Genomic DNA, 25875 nt, shown 5'->3' with positions numbered 1-25875 from the left:
AATGAGGGAAAAATGTCAGTGACCTCCATCCACCTGTTAAACCATCCCTGTTTTGGGGGTTGTCTCATTGTTGCCCCTCTAGTGCACCAAAGCAGCTGAAACTGATTAACAGCCCCCTCTGCTACTTAACTGACCAGATCAATAGCCCAGAAGTTTCATTGACTTGATGCTATACTCTGATTGAAAAGTGTTCCTTTAATTTTTTGAGCAATATATGTTACTGTGTGAAATTAGGCATTAGGTAGAATGCCTAGGAAATATATAGAATGCCAAAAATGAAACATCAAAGTATGAAGTGATTCAAACATTTCCCAGGCATTCTATGCAATGCCAAAAGGTAAATACTATTTGTTGTTCTGGATAATGCCTATGTATTATATACAATGTCAAAGGAAAGTATACAACAGATTAAAGTAACAAAGATATCTCATGCATTCTATACAATACATGATTTTCACATATTGCCAGTAACATAAATGATTTGGATTGGAACATAAGTAACAAGCTACAGTAGGTGTATTGGCAGATAATTGAGAATCCTTTGAATCATTACCGAGGGACTTGGACAGCATACAAGCTTGGGCAGATTTGTGGCACATGAAATTTAATATCAATAAATGTAAAGTAGTACATATAGGAAATAAAAATCTTAGGTTTGAATGAATACACAATAGGAGATCTGAAAACCAGCTTATGAGAAGGATTTAGGACTTGTAGTTGACTTGTCACTATCCACCGCCAGACAGTGTTCAGAAGCCATTAAGAAGGCTAACAGAATGTTAGGTTATATTGCACCTTGATGTGTTTAGTACAAGTCCAAGGAGGTTCTGCTCAAGCTTTATAACACACTGGTTAGACCTCATCGAGAGTACTGTTTGCAGTTTTAGTCTCCAGGCTACAAAAAGGACATAGCAGTGCTTCGAAAAGTCCAGAAAAGAGCGACTAGGCTGAGTCCAGCGCTACCAGGGATGAACTATGAGGGAAGATTAGAAGAGCTGAGCCCTTACAGTTTAAGCAAAAGAGATAGAGGGGGCATGATTCACATATTTAAAATGGTAAAGGGAAAGAGTCCAGTGGATCGAGGGTGTGACTTTAAAATGAGCTCAACAAGAACATGGGGACACAGTTGGAAACTTATTAAGGGTAAAACTCACAAAAAATTAGGATTTCTTTTTTACATTGAGAACCATAGACACCTGGAATAAGTGTCCAAGTACTGTAGTAGCGAGTAGGACTTTAGGGACCTTCAAAATGACAGTTAATGTCATTTTTGAAGTCAGAAGTAGATAGGATTAGCAAGCTTTCTTGGGATGAGTGGCCTGTCCTTCTTTTATAATGAGAGAAAAAACTTACAATGCAAAATGTTTAAAAAAAACAATTTCAGTAACATTTAATGAATTTAGAAAAAAATTACAACATTGTTTTTATCATTAACTGAAGCACAATATTTACAAATTAAATTTCTTGCATAATTCTTGAAGATGAAATCCTAAACTGTGTGAAATTTTCAGAACTACACAGGGCTAATTTAAAAATATAATAGGAAATTTCCATTTTATTACATGTTGCTGTATGTCTAAAATTTATGTGGACATGCATTTTGTATTTGTTAAATCAGTTGTTTCTGAAAAAATATTATCACTAAAAATGTAAATTGCTTTTCTTTTGAAAAGTAAGAATTTAGTATAACATTATAAAAAGCTAACAACATACTTAGACTTCACTTGAGGAAAAATACTCAAAACATTTACAGTAATATCTAATAAAATTTTATATTTCAAAAGTAAATATCAAAAATGTACATTTCTATTGAACAGAGAAAATGTTAAGCTTCAAAAAGCTTTTCACAGCACTATAGCCTTTAGTTTCAACCAGATGCAATAAAATTGCAGGTATTCACCATAAAACTCTAGGTTAAGGATTATTCCAATTAACAACTAAAGTGAATGAAATGCTTCTAATTTATTCTGTCATTTCTTTACTGAAAGTAGGCACAGTCCCGTGTCAGGGTCTTTGGTGCATCTCTCCAGCAGTTGCAGGTATGTAAGGTTTTCATGGGTGTTAGGGTCAAAGAAGCCTTTGGTGTCGTCACTGGGATCTGAGAGAATCTCACTCATTTCCTCATCAAAGTAACCTCGCTGGTAAGCCACCTCCACCGGCACTCGATGGCTGTGCACCGGATCGATGATACCCCCAGTGGCAATCTGCGCTTCAAGCAGGCGTATTCCGTGGTCTTTGACAATCAGGTCCTTCTTCAGAGACTGGAAGAGGGAGATTGTGCCTCCAGTGTAGGGGTCAGTGTATCCAGTGACGGCTCTTTCTGCTGATAGGAGCTTGTCTTTCAGCTCTCTTCCAACCAGTCCTGCAGCCACAGCTTCCTCGACCGACAGTTTTGTGTTCTTTACAGGGTCAATGACGAAGCCCGTGGCTGCTTGCGCTTCCAGCAGGACTAGAGCGGTTCCAGGTCTCAGAATCCCCTTTTTCATTGCTTGATAAATGCTCATCTTTTCTTTAGTAGATGGAATGAAAACTCCTGCAATGCTGTCTGTCCCCTGCAGGTACCTCTTCACAGAATCCTGCTGACTGACTGCTTCAACTGTCACTATGCCCTGATCAATCTTATCAAATGTTTCTTCGTCAATGATTTTTGAGCTTAGCAGTTCCGCAGGAGAGACCTGTGCTCTTAAGCCTTGGAAAGCTCCTTTGACTGTGGTTTCTGTGGTGGTAGGGGTGCTGCTGATAGTGGCGATGGTGGTAGAGGTTATGGTAGTGGTCACGGTCTTCTCTTGAATGGTGGAGATGAGGATCTGCAGGAGATTGTCAATGGTCAAAGTTTTCTGCTTCAGCTTTTGCATCAGCTCTCTCCTTTTCTCCTCAGTGATGTATTCAGAGTGGAGCAACTCCCAGACACTCACAGTCTTTCCTTGGTACTTGCCACCTGCTTTGTCGGTGGTGGTGGACTTTAGGAGGCTAGTTGTTTGTTCATCAGTTTGAACATATCCTTCACCTTTCTTGACAAGGTTTAGCAGGCACAGTCCCGTGTCAGGGTCTTTGGTGCATCTCTCCAGCAGTTGCAGGTATGTAAGGTTTTCATGGGTGTTAGGGTCAAAGAAGCCTTTGGTGTCGTCACTGGGATCTGAGAGAATCTCACTCATTTCCTCATCAAAGTAACCTCGCTGGTAAGCCACCTCTACCGGCACTCGATGGCTGTGCACGGATCGATGATACCCCCAGTGGCAATCTGCGCTTCAAGCAGGCGTATTCCGTGGTCTTTGACAATCAGGTCCTTCTTCAGAGACTGGAAGAGGGAGATTGTGCCTCCAGTGTAGGGGTCAGTGTATCCAGTGACGGCTCTTTCTGCTGATAGGAGCTTGTCTTTCAGCTCTCTTCCAACCAGTCCTGCAGCCACAGCTTCCTCGACCGACAGTTTTGTGTTCTTTACAGGGTCAATGACGAAGCCCGTGGCTGCTTGCGCTTCCAGCAGGACTAGAGCGGTTCCAGGTCTCAGAATCCCCTTTTTCATTGCTTGATAAATGCTCATCTTTTCTTTAGTAGATGGGATGAAAACTCCTGCAATGCTGTCTGTCCCCTGCAGGTACCTCTTCACAGAATCCTGCTGACTGACTGCTTCAACTGTCACTATGCCCTGATCAATCTTATCAAATGTTTCTTCGTCAATGATTTTTGAGCTTAGCAGTTCCGCAGGAGAGACCTGTGCTCTTAGGCCTTGGAAAGCTCCTTTGACTGTGGTTTCTGTGGTGGTAGGGGTGCTGCTGATAGTGGCGATGGTGGTAGAGGTTATGGTAGTGGTCACGGTCTTCTCTTGAATGGTGGAGATGAGGATCTGCAGGAGATTGTCAATGGTCAAAGTTTTCTGCTTCAGCTTTTGCATCAGCTCTCTCCTTTTCTCCTCAGTGATGTATTCAGAGTGGAGCAACTCCCAGACACTCACAGTCTTTCCTTGGTACTTGCCACCTGCTTTGTCGGTGGTGGTGGACTTTAGGAGGCTAGTTGTTTGTTCATCAGTTTGAACATATCCTTCACCTTTCTTGACAAGGTTTAGCAGGCACAGTCCCGTGTCAGGGTCTTTGGTGCATCTCTCCAGCAGTTGCAGGTATGTAAGGTTTTCATGGGTGTTAGGGTCAAAGAAGCCTTTGGTGTCGTCACTGGGATCTGAGAGAATCTCACTCATTTCCTCATCAAAGTAACCTCGCTGGTAAGCCACCTCCACCGGCACTCGATGGCTGTGCACCGGATCGATGATACCCCCAGTGGCAATCTGCGCTTCAAGCAGGCGTATTCCGTGGTCTTTGACAATCAGGTCCTTCTTCAGAGACTGGAAGAGGGAGATTGTGCCTCCAGTGTAGGGGTCAGTGTATCCAGTGACGGCTCTTTCTGCTGATAGGAGCTTGTCTTTCAGCTCTCTTCCAACCAGTCCTGCAGCCACAGCTTCCTCGACCGACAGTTTTGTGTTCTTTACAGGGTCAATGAAGCCCGTGGCTGCTTTGCTTCCAGCAGGACTAGAGCGGTTCCAGGTCTCAGAATCCCCTTTTCATTGCTTGATAAATGCTCATCTTTTCTTTAGTAGATGGGATGAAAACTCCTGCAATGCTGTCTGTCCCCTGCAGGTACCTCTTCACAGAATCCTGCTGACTGACTGCTTCAACTGTCACTATGCCCTGATCAATCTTATCAAATGTTTCTTCGTCAATGATTTTTGAGCTTAGCAGTTCCGCAGGAGAGACCTGTGCTCTTAAGCCTTGGAAAGCTCCTTTGACTGTGGTTTCTGTGGTGGTAGGGGTGCTGCTGATAGTGGCGATGGTGGTAGAGGTTATGGTAGTGGTCACGGTCTTCTCTTGAATGGTGGAGATGAGGATCTGCAGGAGATTGTCAATGGTCAAAGTTTTCTGCTTCAGCTTTTGCAACAGCTCTCCTTTTCTCCTCAGTGATGTATTCAGAGTGGAGCAACTCCCAGACACTCACAGTCTTTCCTTGGTACTTGCCACCTGCTTTGTCGGTGGTGGTGGACTTTAGGAGGCTAGTTGTTTGTTCATCAGTTTGAACATATCCTTCACCTTTCTTGACAAGGTTTAGCAGGCACAGTCCCGTGTCAGGGTCTTTGGTGCATCTCTCCAGCAGTTGCAGGTATGTAAGGTTTTCATGGGTGTTAGGGTCAAAGAAGCCTTTGGTGTCGTCACTGGGATCTGAGAGAATCTCACTCATTTCCTCATCAAAGTAACCTCGCTGGTAAGCCACCTCTACCGGCACTCGATGGCTGTGCACCGGATCGATGATACCCCCAGTGGCAATCTGCGCTTCAAGCAGGCGTATTCCGTGGTCTTTGACAATCAGGTCCTTCTTCAGAGACTGGAAGAGGGAGATTGTGCCTCCAGTGTAGGGGTCAGTGTATCCAGTGACGGCTCTTTCTGCTGATAGGAGCTTGTCTTTCAGCTCTCTTCCAACCAGTCCTGCAGCCACAGCTTCCTCGACCGACAGTTTTGTGTTCTTTACAGGGTCAATGACGAAGCCCGTGGCTGCTTGCGCTTCCAGCAGGACTAGAGCGGTTCCAGGTCTCAGAATCCCTTTTTCATTGCTTGATAAATGCTCATCTTTTCTTTAGTAGATGGGATGAAAACTCCTGCAATGCTGTCTGTCCCCTGCAGGTACCTCTTCACAGAATCCTGCTGACTGACTGCTTCAACTGTCACTATGCCCTGATCAATCTTATCAAATGTTTCTTCGTCAATGATTTTTGAGCTTAGCAGTTCCAGAGGAGAGACCTGTGCTCTTAAGCCTTGGAAAGCTCCTTTGACTGTGGTTTCTGTGGTGGTAGGGGTGCTGCTGATAGTGGCGATGGTGGTAGAGGTTATGGTAGTGGTCACGGTCTTCTCTTGAATGGTGGAGATGAGGATCTGCAGGAGATTGTCAATGGTCAAAGTTTTCTGCTTCAGCTTTTGCATCAGCTCTCTCCTTTTCTCCTCAGTGATGTATTCAGAGTGGAGCAACTCCCAGACACTCACAGTCTTTCCTTGGTACTTGCCACCTGCTTTGTCGGTGGTGGTGGACTTTAGGAGGCTAGTTGTTTGTTCATCAGTTTGAACATATCCTTCACCTTTCTTGACAAGGTTTAGCAGGCACAGTCCCGTGTCAGGGTCTTTGGTGCATCTCTCCAGCAGTTGCAGGTATGTAAGGTTTTCATGGGTGTTAGGGTCAAAGAAGCCTTTGGTGTCGTCACTGGGATCTGAGAGAATCTCACTCATTTCCTCATCAAAGTAACCTCGCTGGTAAGCCACCTCTACCGGCACTCGATGGCTGTGCACCGGATCGATGATACCCCCAGTGGCAATCTGCGCTTCAAGCAGGCGTATTCCGTGGTCTTTGACAATCAGGTCCTTCTTCAGAGACTGGAAGAGGGAGATTGTGCCTCCAGTGTAGGGGTCAGTGTATCCAGTGACGGCTCTTTCTGCTGATAGGAGCTTGTCTTTCAGCTCTCTTCCAACCAGTCCTGCAGCCACAGCTTCCTCGACCGACAGTTTTGTGTTCTTTACAGGGTCAATGACGAAGCCCGTGGCTGCTTGCGCTTCCAGCAGGACTAGAGCGGTTCCAGGTCTCAGAATCCCCTTTTCATTGCTTGATAAATGCTCATCTTTTCTTTAGTAGATGGGATGAAAACTCCTGCAATGCTGTCTGTCCCCTGCAGGTACCTCTTCACAGAATCCTGCTGACTGACTGCTTCAACTGTCACTATGCCCTGATCAATCTTATCAAATGTTTCTTCGTCAATGATTTTTGAGCTTAGCAGTTCCGCAGGAGAGACCTGTGCTCTTAAGCCTTGGAAAGCTCCTTTGACTGTGGTTTCTGTGGTGGTAGGGTGCTGCTGATAGTGGCGATGGTGGTAGAGGTTATGGTAGTGGTCACGGTCTTCTCTTGAATGGTGGAGATGAGGATCTGCAGGAGATTGTCAATGGTCAAAGTTTTCTGCTTCAGCTTTTGCATCAGCTCTCTCCTTTTCTCCTCAGTGATGTATTCAGAGTGGAGCAACTCCCAGACACTCACAGTCTTTCCTTGGTACTTGCCACCTGCTTTGTCGGTGGTGGTGGACTTTAGGAGGCTAGTTGTTTGTTCATCAGTTTGAACATATCCTTCACCTTTCTTGACAAGGTTTAGCAGGCACAGTCCGTGTCAGGGTCTTTGGTGCATCTCTCCAGCAGTTGCAGGTATGTAAGGTTTTCATGGGTGTTAGGGTCAAAGAAGCCTTTGGTGTCGTCACTGGGATCTGAGAGAATCTCACTCATTTCCTCATCAAAGTAACCTCGCTGGTAAGCCACCCACGATGGCTGTGCACTCGATGGCTGTGCACCGGATCGATGTCCTTCTTTCTTTAGTAGATGGGATGAAAACTCCTGCTTTAGTAGATGGGATGAAAACTCCTGCAATGCTGTCTGTCCCCTGCAGGTACCTCTTCACAGAATCCTGCTGACTGACTGCTTCAACTGTCACTATGCCCTGATCAATCTTATCAAATGTTTCTTCGTCAATGATTTTTGAGCTTAGCAGTTCCGCAGGAGAGACCTGTGCTCTTAAGCAACTCCCAGACCTTGGAAAGCTCCTTTGACTGTGGTTTCTGTGGTGGTAGGGGTGCTGCTGATAGTGGCGATGGTGGTAGAGGTTATGGTAGTGGTCACGGTCTTCTCTTGAATGGTGGAGATGAGGATCTGCAGGAGATTGTCAATGGTCAAAGTTTTCTGCTTCAGCTTTTGCATCAGCTCTCTCCTTTTCTCCTCAGTGATGTATTCAGAGTGGAGCAACTCCCAGACACTCACAGTCTTTCCTTGGTACTTGCCACCTGCTTTGTCGGTGGTGGTGGACTTTAGGAGGCTAGTTGTTTGTTCATCAGTTTGAACATATCCTTCACCTTTCTTGACAAGGTTTAGCAGGCACAGTCCCGTGTCAGGGTCTTTGGTGCATCTCTCCAGCAGTTGCAGGTATGTAAGGTTTTCATGGGTGTTAGGGTCAAAGAAGCCTTTGGTGTCGTCACTGGGATCTGAGAGAATCTCACTCATTTCCTCATCAAAGTAACCTCGCTGGTAAGCCACCTCTACCGGCACTCGATGGCTGTGCACCGGATCGATGATACCCCCAGTGGCAATCTGCGCTTCAAGCAGGCGTATTCCGTGGTCTTTGACAATCAGGTCCTTCTTCAGAGACTGGAAGAGGGAGATTGTGCCTCCAGTGTAGGGGTCAGTGTATCCAGTGACGGCTCTTTCTGCTGATAGGAGCTTGTCTTTCAGCTCTCTTCCAACCAGTCCTGCAGCCACAGCTTCCTCGACCGACAGTTTTGTGTTCTTTACAGGGTCAATGACGAAGCCCGTGGCTGCTTGCGCTCCAGCAGGACTAGAGCGGTTCCAGGTCTCAGAATCCCCTTTTCATTGCTTGATAAATGCTCATCTTTTCTTTAGTAGATGGGATGAAAACTCCTGCAATGCTGTCTGTCCCCTGCAGGTACCTCTTCACAGAATCCTGCTGACTGACTGCTTCAACTGTCACTATGCCCTGATCAATCTTATCAAATGTTTCTTCGTCAATGATTTTTGAGCTTAGCAGTCCGCAGGAGAGACCTGTGCTCTTAAGCCTTGGAAAGCTCCTTTGACTGTGGTTTCTGTGGTGGTAGGGGTGCTGCTGATAGTGGCGATGGTGGTAGAGGTTATGGTAGTGGTCACGGTCTTCTCTTGAATGGTGGAGATGAGGATCTGCAGGAGATTGTCAATGGTCAAAGTTTTCTGCTTCAGCTTTTGCATCAGCTCTCTCCTTTTCTCCTCAGTGATGTATTCAGAGTGGAGCAACTCCCAGACACTCACAGTCTTTCCTTGGTACTTGCCACCTGCTTTGTCGGTGGTGGTGGACTTTAGGAGGCTAGTTGTTTGTTCATCAGTTTGAACATATCCTTCACCTTTCTTGACAAGGTTTAGCAGGCACAGTCCCGTGTCAGGGTCTTTGGTGCATCTCTCCAGCAGTTGCAGGTATGTAAGGTTTTCATGGGTGTTAGGGTCAAAGAAGCCTTTGGTGTCGTCACTGGGATCTGAGAGAATCTCACTCATTTCCTCATCAAAGTAACCTCGCTGGTAAGCCACCTCTACCGGCACTCGATGGCTGTGCACCGGATCGATGATACCCCCAGTGGCAATCTGCGCTTCAAGCAGGCGTATTCCGTGGTCTTTGACAATCAGGTCCTTCTTCAGAGACTGGAAGAGGAGATTGTGCCTCCAGTGTAGGGGTCAGTGTATCCAGTGACGGCTCTTTCTGCTGATAGGAGCTTGTCTTTCAGCTCTCTTCCAACCAGTCCTGCAGCCACAGCTTCCTCGACCGACAGTTTTGTGTTCTTTACAGGGTCAATGACGAAGCCCGTGGCTGCTTGCGCTCCAGCAGGACTAGAGCGGTTCCAGGTCTCAGAATCCCCTTTTTCATTGCTTGATAAATGCTCATCTTTTCTTTAGTAGATGGGATGAAAACTCCTGCAATGCTGTCTGTCCCCTGCAGGTACCTCTTCACAGAATCCTGCTGACTGACTGCTTCAACTGTCACTATGCCCTGATCAATCTTATCAAATGTTTCTTCGTCAATGATTTTTGAGCTTAGCAGTTCCTCAGGAGAGACCTGTGCTCTTAAGCCTTGGAAAGCTCCTTTGACTGTGGTTTCTGTGGTGGTAGGGGTGCTGCTGATAGTGGCGATGGTGGTAGAGGTTATGGTAGTGGTCACGGTCTTCTCTTGAATGGTGGAGATGAGGATCTGCAGGAGATTGTCAATGGTCAAAGTTTTCTGCTTCAGCTTTTGCATCAGCTCTCTCCTTTTCTCCTCAGTGATGTATTCAGAGTGGAGCAACTCCCAGACACTCACAGTCTTTCCTTGGTACTTGCCACCTGCTTTGTCGGTGGTGGTGGACTTTAGGAGGCTAGTTGTTTGTTCATCAGTTTGAACATATCCTTCACCTTTCTTGACAAGGTTTAGCAGGCACAGTCCCGTGTCAGGGTCTTTGGTGCATCTCTCCAGCAGTTGCAGGTATGTAAGGTTTTCATGGGTGTTAGGGTCAAAGAAGCCTTTGGTGTCGTCACTGGGATCTGAGAGAATCTCACTCATTTCCTCATCAAAGTAACCTCGCTGGTAAGCCACCTCTACCGGCACTCGATGGCTGTGCACCGGATCGATGATACCCCCAGTGGCAATCTGCGCTTCAAGCAGGCGTATTCCGTGGTCTTTGACAATCAGGTCCTTCTTCAGAGACTGGAAGAGGAGATTGTGCCTCCAGTGTAGGGGTCAGTGTATCCAGTGACGGCTCTTTCTGCTGATAGGAGCTTGTCTTTCAGCTCTCTTCCAACCAGTCCTGCAGCCACAGCTTCCTCGACCGACAGTTTTGTGTTCTTTACAGGGTCAATGACGAAGCCCGTGGCTGCTTGCGCTCCAGCAGGACTAGAGCGGTTCCAGGTCTCAGAATCCCCTTTTCATTGCTTGATAAATGCTCATCTTTTCTTTAGTAGATGGGATGAAAACTCCTGCAATGCTGTCTGTCCCCTGCAGGTACCTCTTCACAGAATCCTGCTGACTGACTGCTTCAACTGTCACTATGCCCTGATCAATCTTATCAAATGTTTCTTCGTCAATGATTTTTGAGCTTAGCAGTTCCAGGAGAGACCTGTGCTCTTAAGCCTTGGAAAGCTCCTTTGACTGTGGTTTCTGTGGTGGTAGGGGTGCTGCTGATAGTGGCGATGGTGGTAGAGGTTATGGTAGTGGTCACGGTCTTCTCTTGAATGGTGGAGATGAGGATCTGCAGGAGATTGTCAATGGTCAAAGTTTTCTGCTTCAGCTTTTGCATCAGCTCTCTCCTTTTCTCCTCAGTGATGTATTCAGAGTGGAGCAACTCCCAGACACTCACAGTCTTTCCTTGGTACTTGCCACCTGCTTTGTCGGTGGTGGTGGACTTTAGGAGGCTAGTTGTTTGTTCATCAGTTTGAACATATCCTTCACCTTTCTTGACAAGGTTTAGCAGGCACAGTCCCGTGTCAGGGTCTTTGGTGCATCTCTCCAGCAGTTGCAGGTATGTAAGGTTTTCATGGGTGTTAGGGTCAAAGAAGCCTTTGGTGTCGTCACTGGGATCTGAGAGAATCTCACTCATTTCCTCATCAAAGTAACCTCGCTGGTAAGCCACCTCTACCGGCACTCGATGGCTGTGCACCGGATCGATGATACCCCCAGTGGCAATCTGCGCTTCAAGCAGGCGTATTCCGTGGTCTTTGACAATCAGGTCCTTCTTCAGAGACTGGAAGAGGGAGATTGTGCCTCCAGTGTAGGGGTCAGTGTATCCAGTGACGGCTCTTTCTGCTGATAGGAGCTTGTCTTTCAGCTCTCTTCCAACCAGTCCTGCAGCCACAGCTTCCTCGACCGACAGTTTTGTGTTCTTTACAGGGTCAATGACGAAGCCCGTGGCTGCTTGCGCTTCCAGCAGGACTAGAGCGGTTCCAGGTCTCAGAATCCCCTTTTCATTGCTTGATAAATGCTCATCTTTTCTTTAGTAGATGGGATGAAAACTCCTGCAATGCTGTCTGTCCCCTGCAGGTACCTCTTCACAGAATCCTGCTGACTGACTGCTTCAACTGTCACTATGCCCTGATCAATCTTATCAAATGTTTCTTCGTCAATGATTTTTGAGCTTAGCAGTTCCAGGAGAGACCTGTGCTCTTAAGCCTTGGAAAGCTCCTTTGACTGTGGTTTCTGTGGTGGTAGGGGTGCTGCTGATAGTGGCGATGGTGGTAGAGGTTATGGTAGTGGTCACGGTCTTCTCTTGAATGGTGGAGATGAGGATCTGCAGGAGATTGTCAATGGTCAAAGTTTTCTGCTTCAGCTTTTGCATCAGCTCTCTCCTTTTCTCCTCAGTGATGTATTCAGAGTGGAGCAACTCCCAGACACTCACAGTCTTTCCTTGGTACTTGCCACCTGCTTTGTCGGTGGTGGTGGACTTTAGGAGGCTAGTTGTTTGTTCATCAGTTTGAACATATCCTTCACCTTTCTTGACAAGGTTTAGCAGGCACAGTCCCGTGTCAGGGTCTTTGGTGCATCTCTCCAGCAGTTGCAGGTATGTAAGGTTTTCATGGGTGTTAGGGTCAAAGAAGCCTTTGGTGTCGTCACTGGGATCTGAGAGAATCTCACTCATTTCCTCATCAAAGTAACCTCGCTGGTAAGCCACCTCCACCGGCACTCGATGGCTGTGCACCGGATCGATGATACCCCCAGTGGCAATCTGCGCTTCAAGCAGGCGTATTCCGTGGTCTTTGACAATCAGGTCCTTCTTCAGAGACTGGAAGAGGGAGATTGTGCCTCCAGTGTAGGGGTCAGTGTATCCAGTGACGGCTCTTTCTGCTGATAGGAGCTTGTCTTTCAGCTCTCTTCCAACCAGTCCTGCAGCCACAGCTTCCTCGACCGACAGTTTTGTGTTCTTTACAGGGTCAATGACGAAGCCCGTGGCTGCTTGCGCTTCCAGCAGGACTAGAGCGGTTCCAGGTCTCAGAATCCCCTTTTCATTGCTTGATAAATGCTCATCTTTTCTTTAGTAGATGGGATGAAAACTCCTGCAATGCTGTCTGTCCCCTGCAGGTACCTCTTCACAGAATCCTGCTGACTGACTGCTTCAACTGTCACTATGCCCTGATCAATCTTTCAAATGTTTCTTCGTCAATGATTTTTGAGCTTAGCAGTTCCCAGGAGAGACCTGTGCTCTTAAGCCTTGGAAAGCTCCTTTGACTGTGGTTTCTGTGGTGGTAGGGGTGCTGCTGATAGTGGCGATGGTGGTAGAGGTTATGGTAGTGGTCACGGTCTTCTCTTGAATGGTGGAGATGAGGATCTGCAGGAGATTGTCAATGGTCAAAGTTTTCTGCTTCAGCTTTTGCATCAGCTCTCTCCTTTTCTCCTCAGTGATGTATTCAGAGTGGAGCAACTCCCAGACACTCACAGTCTTTCCTTGGTACTTGCCACCTGCTTTGTCGGTGGTGGTGGACTTTAGGAGGCTAGTTGTTTGTTCATCAGTTTGAACATATCCTTCACCTTTCTTGACAAGGTTTAGCAGGCACAGTCCCGTGTCAGGGTCTTTGGTGCATCTCTCCAGCAGTTGCAGGTATGTAAGGTTTTCATGGGTGTTAGGGTCAAAGAAGCCTTTGGTGTCGTCACTGGGATCTGAGAGAATCTCACTCATTTCCTCATCAAAGTAACCTCGCTGGTAAGCCACCTCCACCGGCACTCGATGGCTGTGCACCGGATCGATGATACCCCCAGTGGCAATCTGCGCTTCAAGCAGGCGTATTCCGTGGTCTTTGACAATCAGGTCCTTCTTCAGAGACTGGAAGAGGGAGATTGTGCCTCCAGTGTAGGGGTCAGTGTATCCAGTGACGGCTCTTTCTGCTGATAGGAGCTTGTCTTTCAGCTCTCTTCCAACCAGTCCTGCAGCCACAGCTTCCTCGACCGACAGTTTTGTGTTCTTTACAGGGTCAATGACGAAGCCCGTGGCTGCTTGCGCTCCAGCAGGACTAGAGCGGTTCCAGGTCTCAGAATCCCCTTTTTCATTGCTTGATAAATGCTCATCTTTTCTTTAGTAAATGGGATGAAAACTCCTGCAATGCTGTCTGTCCCCTGCAGGTACCTCTTCACAGAATCCTGCTGACTGACTGCTTCAACTGTCACTATGCCCTGATCAATCTTTTCAAATGTTTCTTCGTCAATGATTTTTGAGCTTAGCAGTTCCGGGAGGAGAGACCTGTGCTCTTAGGCCTTGGAAAGCTCCTTTGACTGTGGTTTCTGTGGTGGTAGGGGTGCTGCTGATAGTGGCGATGGTGGTAGAGGTTATGGTAGTGGTCACGGTCTTCTCTTGAATGGTGGAGATGAGGATCTGCAGGAGATTGTCAATGGTCAAGGTTTTCTGCTTCAGCTTTTGCACCAGCTCTCTCCTTTTCTCCTCAGTGATGTATTCAGAGTGGAGCAACTCCCAGACACTCACAGTCTTTCCTTGGTACTTGCCACCTGCTTTGTCGGTGGTGGTGGACTTTAGGAGGCTAGTTGTTTGTTCATCAGTTTGAACATATCCTTCACCTTTCTTGACAAGGTTTAGCAGGCACAGTCCCGTGTCAGGGTCTTTGGTGCATCTCTCCAGCAGTTGCAGGTATGTAAGGTTTTCATGGGTGTTAGGGTCAAAGAAGCCTTTGGTGTCGTCACTGGGATCTGAGAGAATCTCACTCATTTCCTCATCAAAGTAACCTCGCTGGTAAGCCACCTCTACCGGCACTCGATGGCTGTGCACCGGATCGATGATACCCCCAGTGGCAATCTGCGCTTCAAGCAGGCGTATTCCGTGGTCTTTGACAATCAGGTCCTTCTTCAGAGACTGGAAGAGGGAGATTGTGCCTCCAGTGTAGGGGTCAGTGTATCCAGTGACGGCTCTTTCTGCTGATAGGAGCTTGTCTTTCAGCTCTCTTCCAACCAGTCCTGCAGCCACAGCTTCCTCGACCGACAGTTTTGTGTTCTTTACAGGGTCAATGACGAAGCCCGTGGCTGCTTGCGCTTCCAGCAGGACTAGAGCGGTTCCAGGTCTCAGAATCCCCTTTTTCATTGCTTGATAAATGCTCATCTTTTCTTTAGTAAATGGGATGAAAACTCCTGCAATGCTGTCTGTCCCCTGCAGGTACCTCTTCACAGAATCCTGCTGACTGACTGCTTCAACTGTCACTATGCCCTGATCAATCTTATCAAATGTTTCTTCGTCAATGATTTTTGAGCTTAGCAGTTCCAGCAGGAGAGACCTGTGCTCTTAGGCCTTGGAAAGCTCCTTTGACTGTGGTTTCTGTGGTGGTAGGGGTGCTGCTGATAGTGGCGATGGTGGTAGAGGTTATGGTAGTGGTCACGGTCTTCTCTTGAATGGTGGAGATGAGGATCTGCAGGAGATTGTCAATGGTCAAGGTTTTCTGCTTCAGCTTTTGCACCAGCTCTCTCCTTTTCTCCTCAGTGATGTATTCAGAGTGGAGCAACTCCCAGACACTCACAGTCTTTCCTTGGTACTTGCCACCTGCTTTGTCGGTGGTGGTGGACTTTAGGAGGCTAGTTGTTTGTTCATCAGTTTGAACATATCCTTCACCTTTCTTGACAAGGTTTAGCAGGCACAGTCCCGTGTCAGGGTCTTTGGTGCATCTCTCCAGCAGTTGCAGGTATGTAAGGTTTTCATGGGTGTTAGGGTCAAAGAAGCCTTTGGTGTCGTCACTGGGATCTGAGAGAATCTCACTCATTTCCTCATCAAAGTAACCTCGCTGGTAAGCCACCTCTACCGGCACTCGATGGCTGTGCACCGATCGATGATACCCCAGTGGCAATCTGCGCTTCAAGCAGTATGCTTCAAGCAGGCGTATTCCGTGGTCTTTGACAATCAGGTCCTTCTTCAGAGACTGGAAGAGGGAGATTGTGCCTCCAGTGTAGGGGTCAGTGTATCCAGTGACGGCTCTTTCTGCTGATAGGAGCTTGTCTTTCAGCTCTCTTCCAACCAGTCCTGCAGCCACAGCTTCCTCGACCGACAGTTTTGTGTTCTTTACAGGGTCAATGACGAAGCCCGTGGCTGCTTGCGCTTCCAGCAGGACTAGAGCGGTTCCAGGTCTCAGAATCCCTTTTTCATTGCTTGATAAATGCTCATCTTTTCTTTAGTAGATGGGATGAAAACTCCTGCAATGCTGTCTGTCCCCTGCAGGTACCTCTTCACAGAATCCTGCTGACTGACTGCTTCAACTGTCACTATGCCCTGATCAATCTTATCAAATGTTTCTTCGTCAATGATTTTTGAGCTTAGCAGTTCCGCAGGAGAGACCTGTGCTCTTAGGCCTTGGAAAGCTCCTTTGACTGTGGTTTCTGTGGTGGTAGGGGTGCTGCTGATAGTGGCGATGGTGGTAGAGGTTATGGTAGTGGTCACGGTCTTCTCTTGAATGGTGGAGATGAGGATCTGCAGGAGATTGTCAATGGTCAAAGTTTTCTGCTTCAGCTTTTGCATCAGCTCTCTCCTTTTCTCCTCAGTGATGTATTCAGAGTGGAGCAACTCCCAGACACTCACAGTCTTTCCTTGGTACTTGCCACCTGCTTTGTTGGTGGTAGTGGCCTTTAGGAGACTTGTTGTGTTTTCGTCAAATTGGTGATACTTGTCTCCTTCTGTTTCATTGTTAGTCTTGATTTGCTTGTCTTGTTGTGATGTGTTTGTTGATGTGTTGTGAATGATAGTGATCACAATGTTTTGAATGTCTTCTATTGTGCACAAGTTATTTTTAAGATTTTTCATTAACTCTCTTCTCTTTTCCTCTGTAATGTATTCTGAATACAGTAATTCCCAGATGTTTACTTCTTGTCCATTGTAGCGGCCTGGTGCTTTTGTTGTTATTGACTTTAGAATACTTTTACTGTTTTCGTCAAAATAAAAATACTCCTCTCCTTTTTTTGTGAGATTTAGCAAATACAGGCCAGTTTCATTATCCTTTCTGCACCTTTCTAGTAGTTGCAGGTATGTCAGGTTTTCTTTGGTGTTTGGATCAAAAAAACCTTTGGTGTCATCAGTGGGATCTGAGAGTATTCTGTTCATTTCTTCATCAAAGTAGCCTTTTTGATAGGCCACTTCCACTGGGACACGGTGACTATTTACTGGATCAATAATGCCCCCTGTGGCAATCTGTGCTTCTAGTAAGCGAATGCCATGCTCTTTTACTATTAGGCCCTTTTTTAGTGCTTGAAAAAGTGAGATTTTTTCACCCGTGTAAGGATCGTTATATCCTGTGACTGCTTTCTCAGCTTTTATAAGTTTGGTTTTCATGTCTAATCCCACTAGACCTTTGTTTATTGCTTCTTCTACTGTGTGCTTTGTATTTTGAACTACATCAATTAGGAATCCAGTTGCCATTTGGGCTTCTAGTAAAACCAAACTTGTTCCTGGCATTATTAAACCTTTTTGCTTGGCTTGGTAAATATTCATTTTCATGTTGGAACTTTCTATGTAGACTCCTGCTATTGGGCTTGTTCCTTCAAGATAGTTTTGTACCGATTTAAGACCAGATACTTCTTCAACATTTGTTTTACCCTCACGGAGTTGTTCGTATAAATCTTTTGTAATTATTGAGGAAGATAGTAGCTCATCTGCTGTGACCTGACGTCTTAGCCCTCTGAAGCTGATATGAATGGGGAGTAGGTAAAGTCCTGTTTCTTCGTCTTTAACACATTGTTTTAAAAGTTGTCTGTATGATGTTTTTTTCTTTGTTTGGGGGTCATGATATCCATTGCAGTCTTTACCATTTTCGGACAGATCTTTGTTCAGTTGTTCGCTAAAATAACCCTTTTTCCATGCCATCTTTACAGGAATTCGAATGCTGTTCATTGGGTCAATTATACCTCCTGTAGCTAGCTGAGTTTCTAGTAATCGTAAACCAAAGTCCTTATTGACTAATCCTAGTTTCATTGCTTGAAAAAGGGTTATTGTATTTCCAGTGTTTGGGTCAGTGTATCCTGTTACTGCTTTTTCTGCATCCAGCATCTTTTGTTGTAGCTCTTGACCCAGGACCCCCTCGTCTACTGCTTGTTGAACTGTATACCTCTTGTTGTGTATTGGCTCTATCATGAATCCAGTAGCTGCTTGGGCTTCAAGTAAATTCACAGCATTGTCTTCTGTAAGCACCTTCTTTTTCATTGCTTGGTAAATGCTCATCTTCTCCTTCTTTGATTTAAATATACCAGAAATGCAGCAAGCACTGTCCAGAAACTTATTGATCTCATGGTTTCGTGAAAGATCCTCCACTGTAAGTTTGCCCTTGTTCAATTTTTCCATGATCTGATTGTCAATAATGCCTGCCTGAAGGAGAACATTGGCTGATACTGATTTGCGAAGACCTTGAATAGTGAATCCACTGTCTTCATTTTGCTTTTGTTCATTTTGTTCCATTGTGGCTTTTGATTTACTTATTTTCCTTTAATTTTGATTTTTGTTCAGAAAATAGGTATCGGCGTCTTCAGTTTTTATTTCTGTAATATAGAAAAAAGGTTTTGTTAATGTACTTATTTCAAAAGTATAATCTTAGAATTATTGATTTAATATTTATAGATAGATAGATTGATGGAAAAATGAATTTCCCTGGGGGAAATTTGGCTTTTTCAGAAGCTCTTTAAATAAATAAATACATCCATCCATCCATTTTCCAACCCGTTGAATCCAAACACAGGATCACGGGGGTCTGCCGGAGCCAATCCCAGCCAACACAGGGTGCCAGGCAGGAACTAATCCCAGGCCGGGCACCAACCCACCGCAGAAATAAATACATGAACAGGTAAATCAATAAATAAATATACACACACATTATGGCTTGAACACATTCTACAATGACAAATAACTTTGAAACAAAAGAAAAACACTGAGAAAAACAAATCTTCTAGAAATCTCTGTTATCTATCCATCCATCCATTCCCTAAGCCACTTAATTCTGAACAGTGTCTCTTAGACTAATTTTACAGCATTAGCATATAGAAAAATAATGTTTTGATTCGCATTTGTTTCATGTTGTTTCAACACATTATTTCTAATGTGTCCAACTGGAAAATCATTTCTTAAGGTCTGTCTAAAAAACACTGTATTTTCGTTTAAATAATAATTACATATATAACTAGTCATTTATTTCTAGGACTTGGACAGCTACAAGGCTTTATACAACCATTTTGTCTTTTTAGGTCACATAACTAGTTAAAGAGAATCTGCCTCTGGTGTATTGAAGGTGGTTCCTATTTGATCAGGTTTTATAGTTCTACCTTTGGGAAGATCCTCACTGGGTTATTACAGCTTATCACAAGAATTACATTGCAAATACACACATAAACATTCAGTCTAAATCCTGAATGAACACCGTATGATTTCATAATCAACATTAAACTGAGCAAGAGTATATTATTTCCCATTTATATCTTATTGTGCCAGTTCAACTTTGAACATTTCATTTTAACAATTTATATTGCAGTTGTTGTCCATGTCGGGCTTATTCATTCTCTCTGTATCTGAGTGGATTTTCTTCCCAAATTTCCGATCCCATTTGTTTTAGGTTGAATGTCAGTTTCAGATTGGTCAATGAGAGTATAAAAATGGATTTGTCATGAGTGGGCTTTTTATGGCATGTCCAGGACCCGTTTCTGCCTTGTTACGTAATAGTCTCCAGCCCCCATGACTCTGAACATGACTCTGAACTCTGAACAGTGAGCTTGGAGAATCTTTGTTTTACTTTCTCACCATTTTACATATTTAGAAGTCTCAATGTCGCAAAGAGTCTTTGCGAGTCCTATCTTCCATACTCTTTTACATAACAGGGAGTCACCAATTTTAACAGACAAACAAGATCTTACTAGTTGGTCTGATCTCTTTCGAACAGTAGCTGAGAAAACCAACACCATTACATTAATATTTAACTGAAATGATTGTTCTTTTTACATGAGCTGCAGTTTATATAAGTAAGTCTTTACTTAAAACCCGGACATAGCTATCACTTTGTTTACAGTGTATATAACATTTTTACCTCCTTGAAAGCTTTCACATTTTGTTGTTAAATGACATTAAAGAGGTATAATGTTTGGCTTTTTTATCTTTGATCAACAGAAAAAGTGACATAAAAGTGTAAATATATATCTGCAAAGTGGTCTAAATTAATTACAAATATAAAACACTAAATAATTGATTGCATGAATATTAGGATTTACATAAGCATTCATATTTATTATGACACAGCTAAATCATCCCTGGTGCAGCCAATTGGTTTTAGAAGTCACATAATTAGTTCATCTGTTTGTAATCAAGGGGTTTCAGCTTATTATAGCTTAAATGCCCTTGTATCTCGAAGGTCCAACTTATGAGTCAGTATCTGGGCCTAACAGTGAAGACAAAAGAACATACCAAGCAACTTTGTGAAAAGGTATTTGAAAAACAGAAGTCAGGGATAAAGATAAAAAAATACTCAAGCCACTCCATATTCTGTGGAGTCGAGCTTAATTAGTATGGTGCAACTGTAAATCTGCCCACAGCAGACCATCCACAAAAACTGAAAGATCAGCAAGAAGACTAGTGAGGGAATCCACCAAGAGACCTCCGAGAACTCTGAAGGCATTTGCAAGCTACAGGGGCTGTGATTGGAGAGATTGTGCAGTCAAAAACTGTTGCACGGATGCTTCAGTAAATGCAATGTTTGGCATAAGACAATTCCTGCACATTATCATAAACACACCGTCCCCACCGTTAAGCATGGTGGTAGCAACATCATGTTGTGGAGATGCTTCTCCAGACCCTAAAAGGCTTATAAGGGTAAAATGAAGGCAGAATAATGAAGTGAAATCCTGGTAGAAAACTGCAAAAAAAACACAAACCATGGGAGGAGATTTGTTTTCCAACAGTACAACAAATCCTAAGCATAAATCCAAAGCTTCACAGGAATGGCTTACACACAAAGTGACCGAGTCAGTGTCCAGATCTCAATCCAAATGCAAATTTGTGGCTGTTCATTGTCAATCCCATGCAACCTGACAATATGATTTGGCATTTAGTGGGTAAGTGCGTGGTGTGGTATTATTAATAAGGTTAAGAAAGAGGGGATTGTGTTTAATGCACTAAATAGTTGTCGGGTAGTTATTAGGGTTGTGAAATGTCTTAAAGTTCACATCGCCATTTCAAAACATTGATTTACAATGCCATCACCAGGGGGCGGGGTTTGAGCAATAAAGAAATGCTTGTGGTTTACGTCTGCACTGCCAGGTTGGCGTTAGCTTTATTGTCTCACAGAATACAGCAACTCAGCACACTTAGTGGTATTCAGTAATGTTTTTACAATGGTTCAAAGGTGATTCATTGAAAGTTAATTTAAAATTGCTACAAATCACGATGGCGTATTAGCGATAAATTACAAAGTAGATCTGCCTCATCATAAAATGGATATGTATGTTTATGTATGTTTTCAGTAAACATGTGAGCATTTCAGTATATAGTGTATGTGTTTTAGTACATCATGTATGTGTTTCAGTGTATAATGTATCTGTTTCAGTATACGGGGACCTCAGGTTACTACACAGTTCCGTTCCTACAACAGTGATGTAACCCGAATTTTGGTGTAAGTCGAAACACACCGTAGCCTTAGTCACTTACCTATCCCAACACATTTGCAAAATCATAACCTAGAACATAAAAACACAACTAAGCCACAGAAAAAGGAAAAGGACATAACTCGTATACTGTACTGTACACTATACTGTAGTAACAGAAAAAATGACAAAAAACTGAGTGTAAAAAAATTCCTTACTTTTATTCCTTCTGATCTCTTTACAATGTCTAATTTCACTTCCATCGTGATCGCTTCCCTCTTCTTCGAAACCCTACCATCTGAAGACTCTGACTTTCATTTAGGAGTCATGATAAGGGCCAAAAAGTCGCCAAAGAAGGCAACACAAATGGAGCACTTGTGCTGCGCGCAACCAAACTAGTTCGCCAACTCCTTCACTCATACACCGCGTACTTCCGCCATGCGCAGCCAACTAGTTTGCCCACATAGTCTGTAAGTATGACGCTAACGTTGTAAGCCGAAACACTCACGTTTCAATTTTTCAAGTTTTTATGGGAGTGAGTGTTGTAAACTCGAAACGTTGTATGTCGCAACATCGTAATCCGAGGACCCCCTGTATAGTGTATGGATTTCAGGATGCCATGTATGCGATTCAGCATATAGTGTAAATGTATAGTGTTGACAATGAATTATGTCACAAACAGCACCTCGTAATTTAATTTTACTCACTCAGACTTGACAGCCTCAGTTGTTCTTTCTCCTATCTTCTAAACAATAAAGCTACTTAGAATGCGTTATAGAAAAATATTGTACTTCATTGTGTTCATTTGTACCTGAGCTATAGCGCATATTTTGCCTTTTCTTGTGTGTGTAAATGACAAGACGCAAGGCCCAGAAATAGCACATAAATCTGAGTATTGATTGGTATTGCAAGCTTGCGATGTGCATACAGGAGGACAATCGCACTGGCTTTTTTAAATAAATGTAAGGCACTGCATTGCTATATAGTGTAATCAGTGTATTTCAGATTTGTTATGTCGTGTACACAGTACGATTACTGTACGTTCCTATTGTAGCGATCCTTCATGTGGGCAGATGATGTTTGGACTGTGGAAATAATAAAAAATGAAAAGGTTTATTCTTCTTTGTACTGATCAGTACAAAGAACTTTGAAAAAATTTCTGCAAATGTTTGGAGCCAATCAACAATGTGTATTTACACAAACAATCTGTCCAACCAATTGTAGTTATTGGGTTTTAATCTTTTTGGGATCCCTTTTGTTATTAAAAAACTGCAATTAGTTACAGACCTTCCACAATCATTAACTGCACATCAATCAATGCTATTTTATATTACTTGAATTTGAATCTTCTGGGTATGAATTCTTTTGAGTTACCATAAGCCTATTTGTGCTTTTAGTACATGACATTGTAAGGTGCTGTTAAAAAGCATTTATTGTAGTCTACTAACATATTTAATGTCATCTACTAACACATGTAATTCTATTTTATTTTCACTGTTATTTTTGAATGGCTTATTATTACAAAAATGTTTAAAAGACAAAAATGTTATAACTGACTCTTTGATGAAGCAACTAATAAAATACATTGACTTTCATATCAGTTAACCAAGTTCCTGAATGTTACACCATGTGTACATTTACTAACTTGTGCTGTCCCATGAAGTTCTGATGGCAACATTATAACATTTCACCATTTCGGGGTGAAAGTGGGAGCTATACTGCTCTGAACAAGCAAGGCAGCAACAGTTTTAAAAAAGGAGCTAAGACGTTGAAAAGAGGGACAGGCAAGGCCTGTAATCAGGAAGTCAGTATATTATGTAGTGCTTATAATATTATAGTTAAGTTCAATTCAAATATCATTTACGTACAGACTCAATGACTTGTCTGAAATTCGTTTTATATGCCTCAGTGTTGAATTATTCGCAGTATAGACACAGCCCAAGAGAGTCACAAATTCCAGAAACAAAAAAAAATATTTTTTCCCCTCCTTCAAATTCCTTAAGAGCCTTGAGTTGAAATGTGTCATTTTAACAAAAAACAGACTACAGCTGCCAAGTTAGAAAGTGGAAACACTCTTGCATTTTAAATAGCTGAACACACTGTACAAACAATTTGTAGAGGTGGCACTATGGCCTTAAAGCCACAGGATTCAATTCCCACCCTGATTGCTCTATGTGTGTCATTTATACATCCTCCTCCCTTTCTCCTCAAGAGTGTTCTTGACATGCTTTTCCTTAACAATGATAAGTCATTCTAGTATGAGTTTGCCCAGCCATGAACGGATATCACATACAGGCTGAGCATCTTCCTTGCAGACAAGTGATGCAGAGTTAGTCTCTGGCTTCTCACAATCATATGGTTAAAAGGGTGGTTTAATAAAATGAACGATTGGGAGTGACAGATGAATGAGAGTAATTTGTGTCATAAGAAAAATATTTTAAGAAAAATCCAATGAAAATGAAGGGAGTCTTGCTCTGTTCTGCACTCGGAATTCCTGCCATTGTTTTCACGCCACACCTTCAGCTATCAGTCTGGTGCATCACATTCTTACACATTCCCATGTTGACAAAACAAATAACCATGTCTATCAGCATCAAGAACTGACACAGTTGTCAGGCAGCAGTGTCTATCTTTCTGTAAGAAAAGCTCTCTTCACCCTTCAGCCTAGACTTTCTCCCCTTGCCATTGTTGGTCATATACTGACCTGCTTCATAGCTCAGACAGGGCTCCTTCCTACCCCTCGTTCTCCATTTTATGTCTGGTTTATCACTGAATCTTTATTATCCCTCACATTTGTAAATGATAACCTTGCAAGTACTCTGGTAATGACCTCTACCCTAATCTCACCAACTGGTGACACATCTCCTCTGATTGGTCCCATCTATTAATTGTGACACATTTTTCATTAAATTTATTTCTTTAGCTAATACCTTTATTCAAAGTATCTTACAAATCTCAGTACAAACCTCAACACAGTTTTACATTTGGAACAAGTATAGGTGACATTATTTGCAAATAATGAGTTAAAACTAGACAGCACGGTGGTGCAGTGGATAGCGCTGCTGCCTCGCAGTTAGAAGACCTGGGTTTGCTTCCTGGGTCCTCTCTGCGTGGAGTTTCCTTGTTCTCCTCGTGTCTGCGCGGGTTTCCTCCCACAGTCCAAAGACATGCAGGTTAGGTGCATTGGTCATCCTAAATTGTCCCTAGTGTGTGCTTGGTGTGTGTGTGTGTGTGTGTGTGTGTGCGTGCCCTGCCTGGTGTTTGTTTCCTGCCTTGCGCCCTGTGTTGGCTGGGATTGGCTCCAGCAGACCCCCATGACCCTGTAGTTATGATATAGCGGGTTGAATAATGGATGGATGGATGGAGATAAAAGTGATATACTATTGCTTGCTTTGCTTGTTAATATGCTACATGATTAGTTTGTCAACATGGTGTATTTATGCTGATTGTTATTTCAATTTTTTACATGTTTACATTTTTCACAGTGCCTAATCAGTCTGCATGTCTGCAAAAAAATGCCTCAATTTTCTTTGCTCTCTGTATATTGTGCATGTTAAACTATTCAGTTTTCATTAATATGAAATTAAATTATGTAATTTGCTATGTAAGATGTTTATGTGTACCTATAGAATTTTAATACGTTTTGATCTTCGTCAATAGCAGAAAATCACAGTAGGATTCAATGAATTGTAGGAAGCTGCCATATGACTCTAATAAGGTGAACCAAAGGACTAAAATAATGATGGCAATAATCTTAACCAATAATCTTGTAGTAAAGGAGGATATCAAAATGTTTTTAATAATGGCTCTGCATCAAGCATAAAGAATTAAATCAGTATGATAATGTTTTCATTTATTCATTTATTTATATCTGTTCTACCTTTATTCAGGACAGAGTTATCAGGAGGGGTGACAAATCACAGCCCATGTCACATTTACTGACCAGGTGCCAATCTTTCAGCACAGTTGTGCTTGCGACTTTTTCTGACAGCCAGTAGCATGCTACCTGACAGAGCCAACACTGTACAAAGTGTTAACAATTGCACTGAGTTCACAGCAGACTTTGCATTGTACCTCTGGCACAAAGAGCCCGTCCCACCGACCAAAGAGACCATCAGACCTGTTTGATTTTATCCTAACAAGTCGCAGACTAGCTGGTCTTAGTCATTGGGTATGTCACTTTATGCTATCTCTTCATGGAAGCACACCACTGACTGCCTCTGACTAGCTACAATGACTGAAAATTGTTGGAAAATTTGCCTAGCCTTTATAAGCATGGTTTTTGACTACAGTGAATATAAAAAGCTTTCATCCCTTAGTAGTTTTGTCATTTCTTTGTTGTACAACATTGAATCACAGTGGATTTAATTTAGCTTTTTTAACACGGATCAACAGAAAAAGGCTTTTTAATATCAAAGTGAACCAAGATCTCTGCAAATTAGTCTAAATTATTACAAATATTAAACACAAAATATTGATTCCATATGTCTTCATGCCCTTTAATATGACTCATCTAAATCATCATTGGTGCAGCCATTTGGTTTAAGTAATAACAAAATGACTTAATCTTTCTGTATTCAAGGGGTTTCAACTTATTATAGTTTAAATTCTCCTGTTTTTAGAAGGTTCAACTTGTGGCCTAACTTACACAATGACAAAAGAACACTCCCAGAAACGTCATGAAAAGACGATTGAAAAGCACAAGTCAGAGGATGAAGACAAGAA

At 43.3% G+C, this 25875-nt stretch overlaps 1 protein-coding gene across 1 annotated transcript in view; it reads right to left on the bottom strand.

Annotated features, from left to right (window-relative positions):
- Positions 1 to 1701: 1701 nt before the first annotated feature.
- Positions 1702 to 25875, bottom strand: part of eppk1 (epiplakin 1) — a 46728-nt gene continuing 22554 nt past the window's right edge. Inside the window, 23 exon segments of the mRNA XM_039737571.1 lie at positions 1702 to 3214; positions 3217 to 4506; positions 4509 to 4547; positions 4550 to 4932; positions 4934 to 5588; positions 5591 to 6625; positions 6628 to 6961; positions 7333 to 7572; positions 8619 to 9253; positions 9256 to 9417; positions 9420 to 10289; positions 10292 to 10453; positions 10456 to 10497; positions 10500 to 10728; positions 10790 to 11535; positions 11538 to 11763; positions 11825 to 12561; positions 12564 to 12706; positions 12708 to 13557; positions 13560 to 13788; positions 13790 to 14822; positions 14824 to 15691; positions 15694 to 18069. Of these exon segments, the coding sequence (XP_039593505.1) occupies positions 1971 to 3214; positions 3217 to 4506; positions 4509 to 4547; positions 4550 to 4932; positions 4934 to 5588; positions 5591 to 6625; positions 6628 to 6961; positions 7333 to 7572; positions 8619 to 9253; positions 9256 to 9417; positions 9420 to 10289; positions 10292 to 10453; positions 10456 to 10497; positions 10500 to 10728; positions 10790 to 11535; positions 11538 to 11763; positions 11825 to 12561; positions 12564 to 12706; positions 12708 to 13557; positions 13560 to 13788; positions 13790 to 14822; positions 14824 to 15691; positions 15694 to 17989 (14448 nt within the window). The 5' untranslated portion in view covers positions 17990 to 18069 and the 3' untranslated portion in view covers positions 1702 to 1970.

This window comes from Polypterus senegalus, chromosome 15 (genome assembly GCF_016835505.1).
Source record: "Polypterus senegalus isolate Bchr_013 chromosome 15, ASM1683550v1, whole genome shotgun sequence".
NCBI classification, from domain to species: Eukaryota; Metazoa; Chordata; class Cladistia; order Polypteriformes; family Polypteridae; genus Polypterus; species Polypterus senegalus.
The sequence above is the reverse complement of the archived record's forward strand: the minus strand, read 5'-3'. Positions and strand labels throughout refer to the sequence as shown.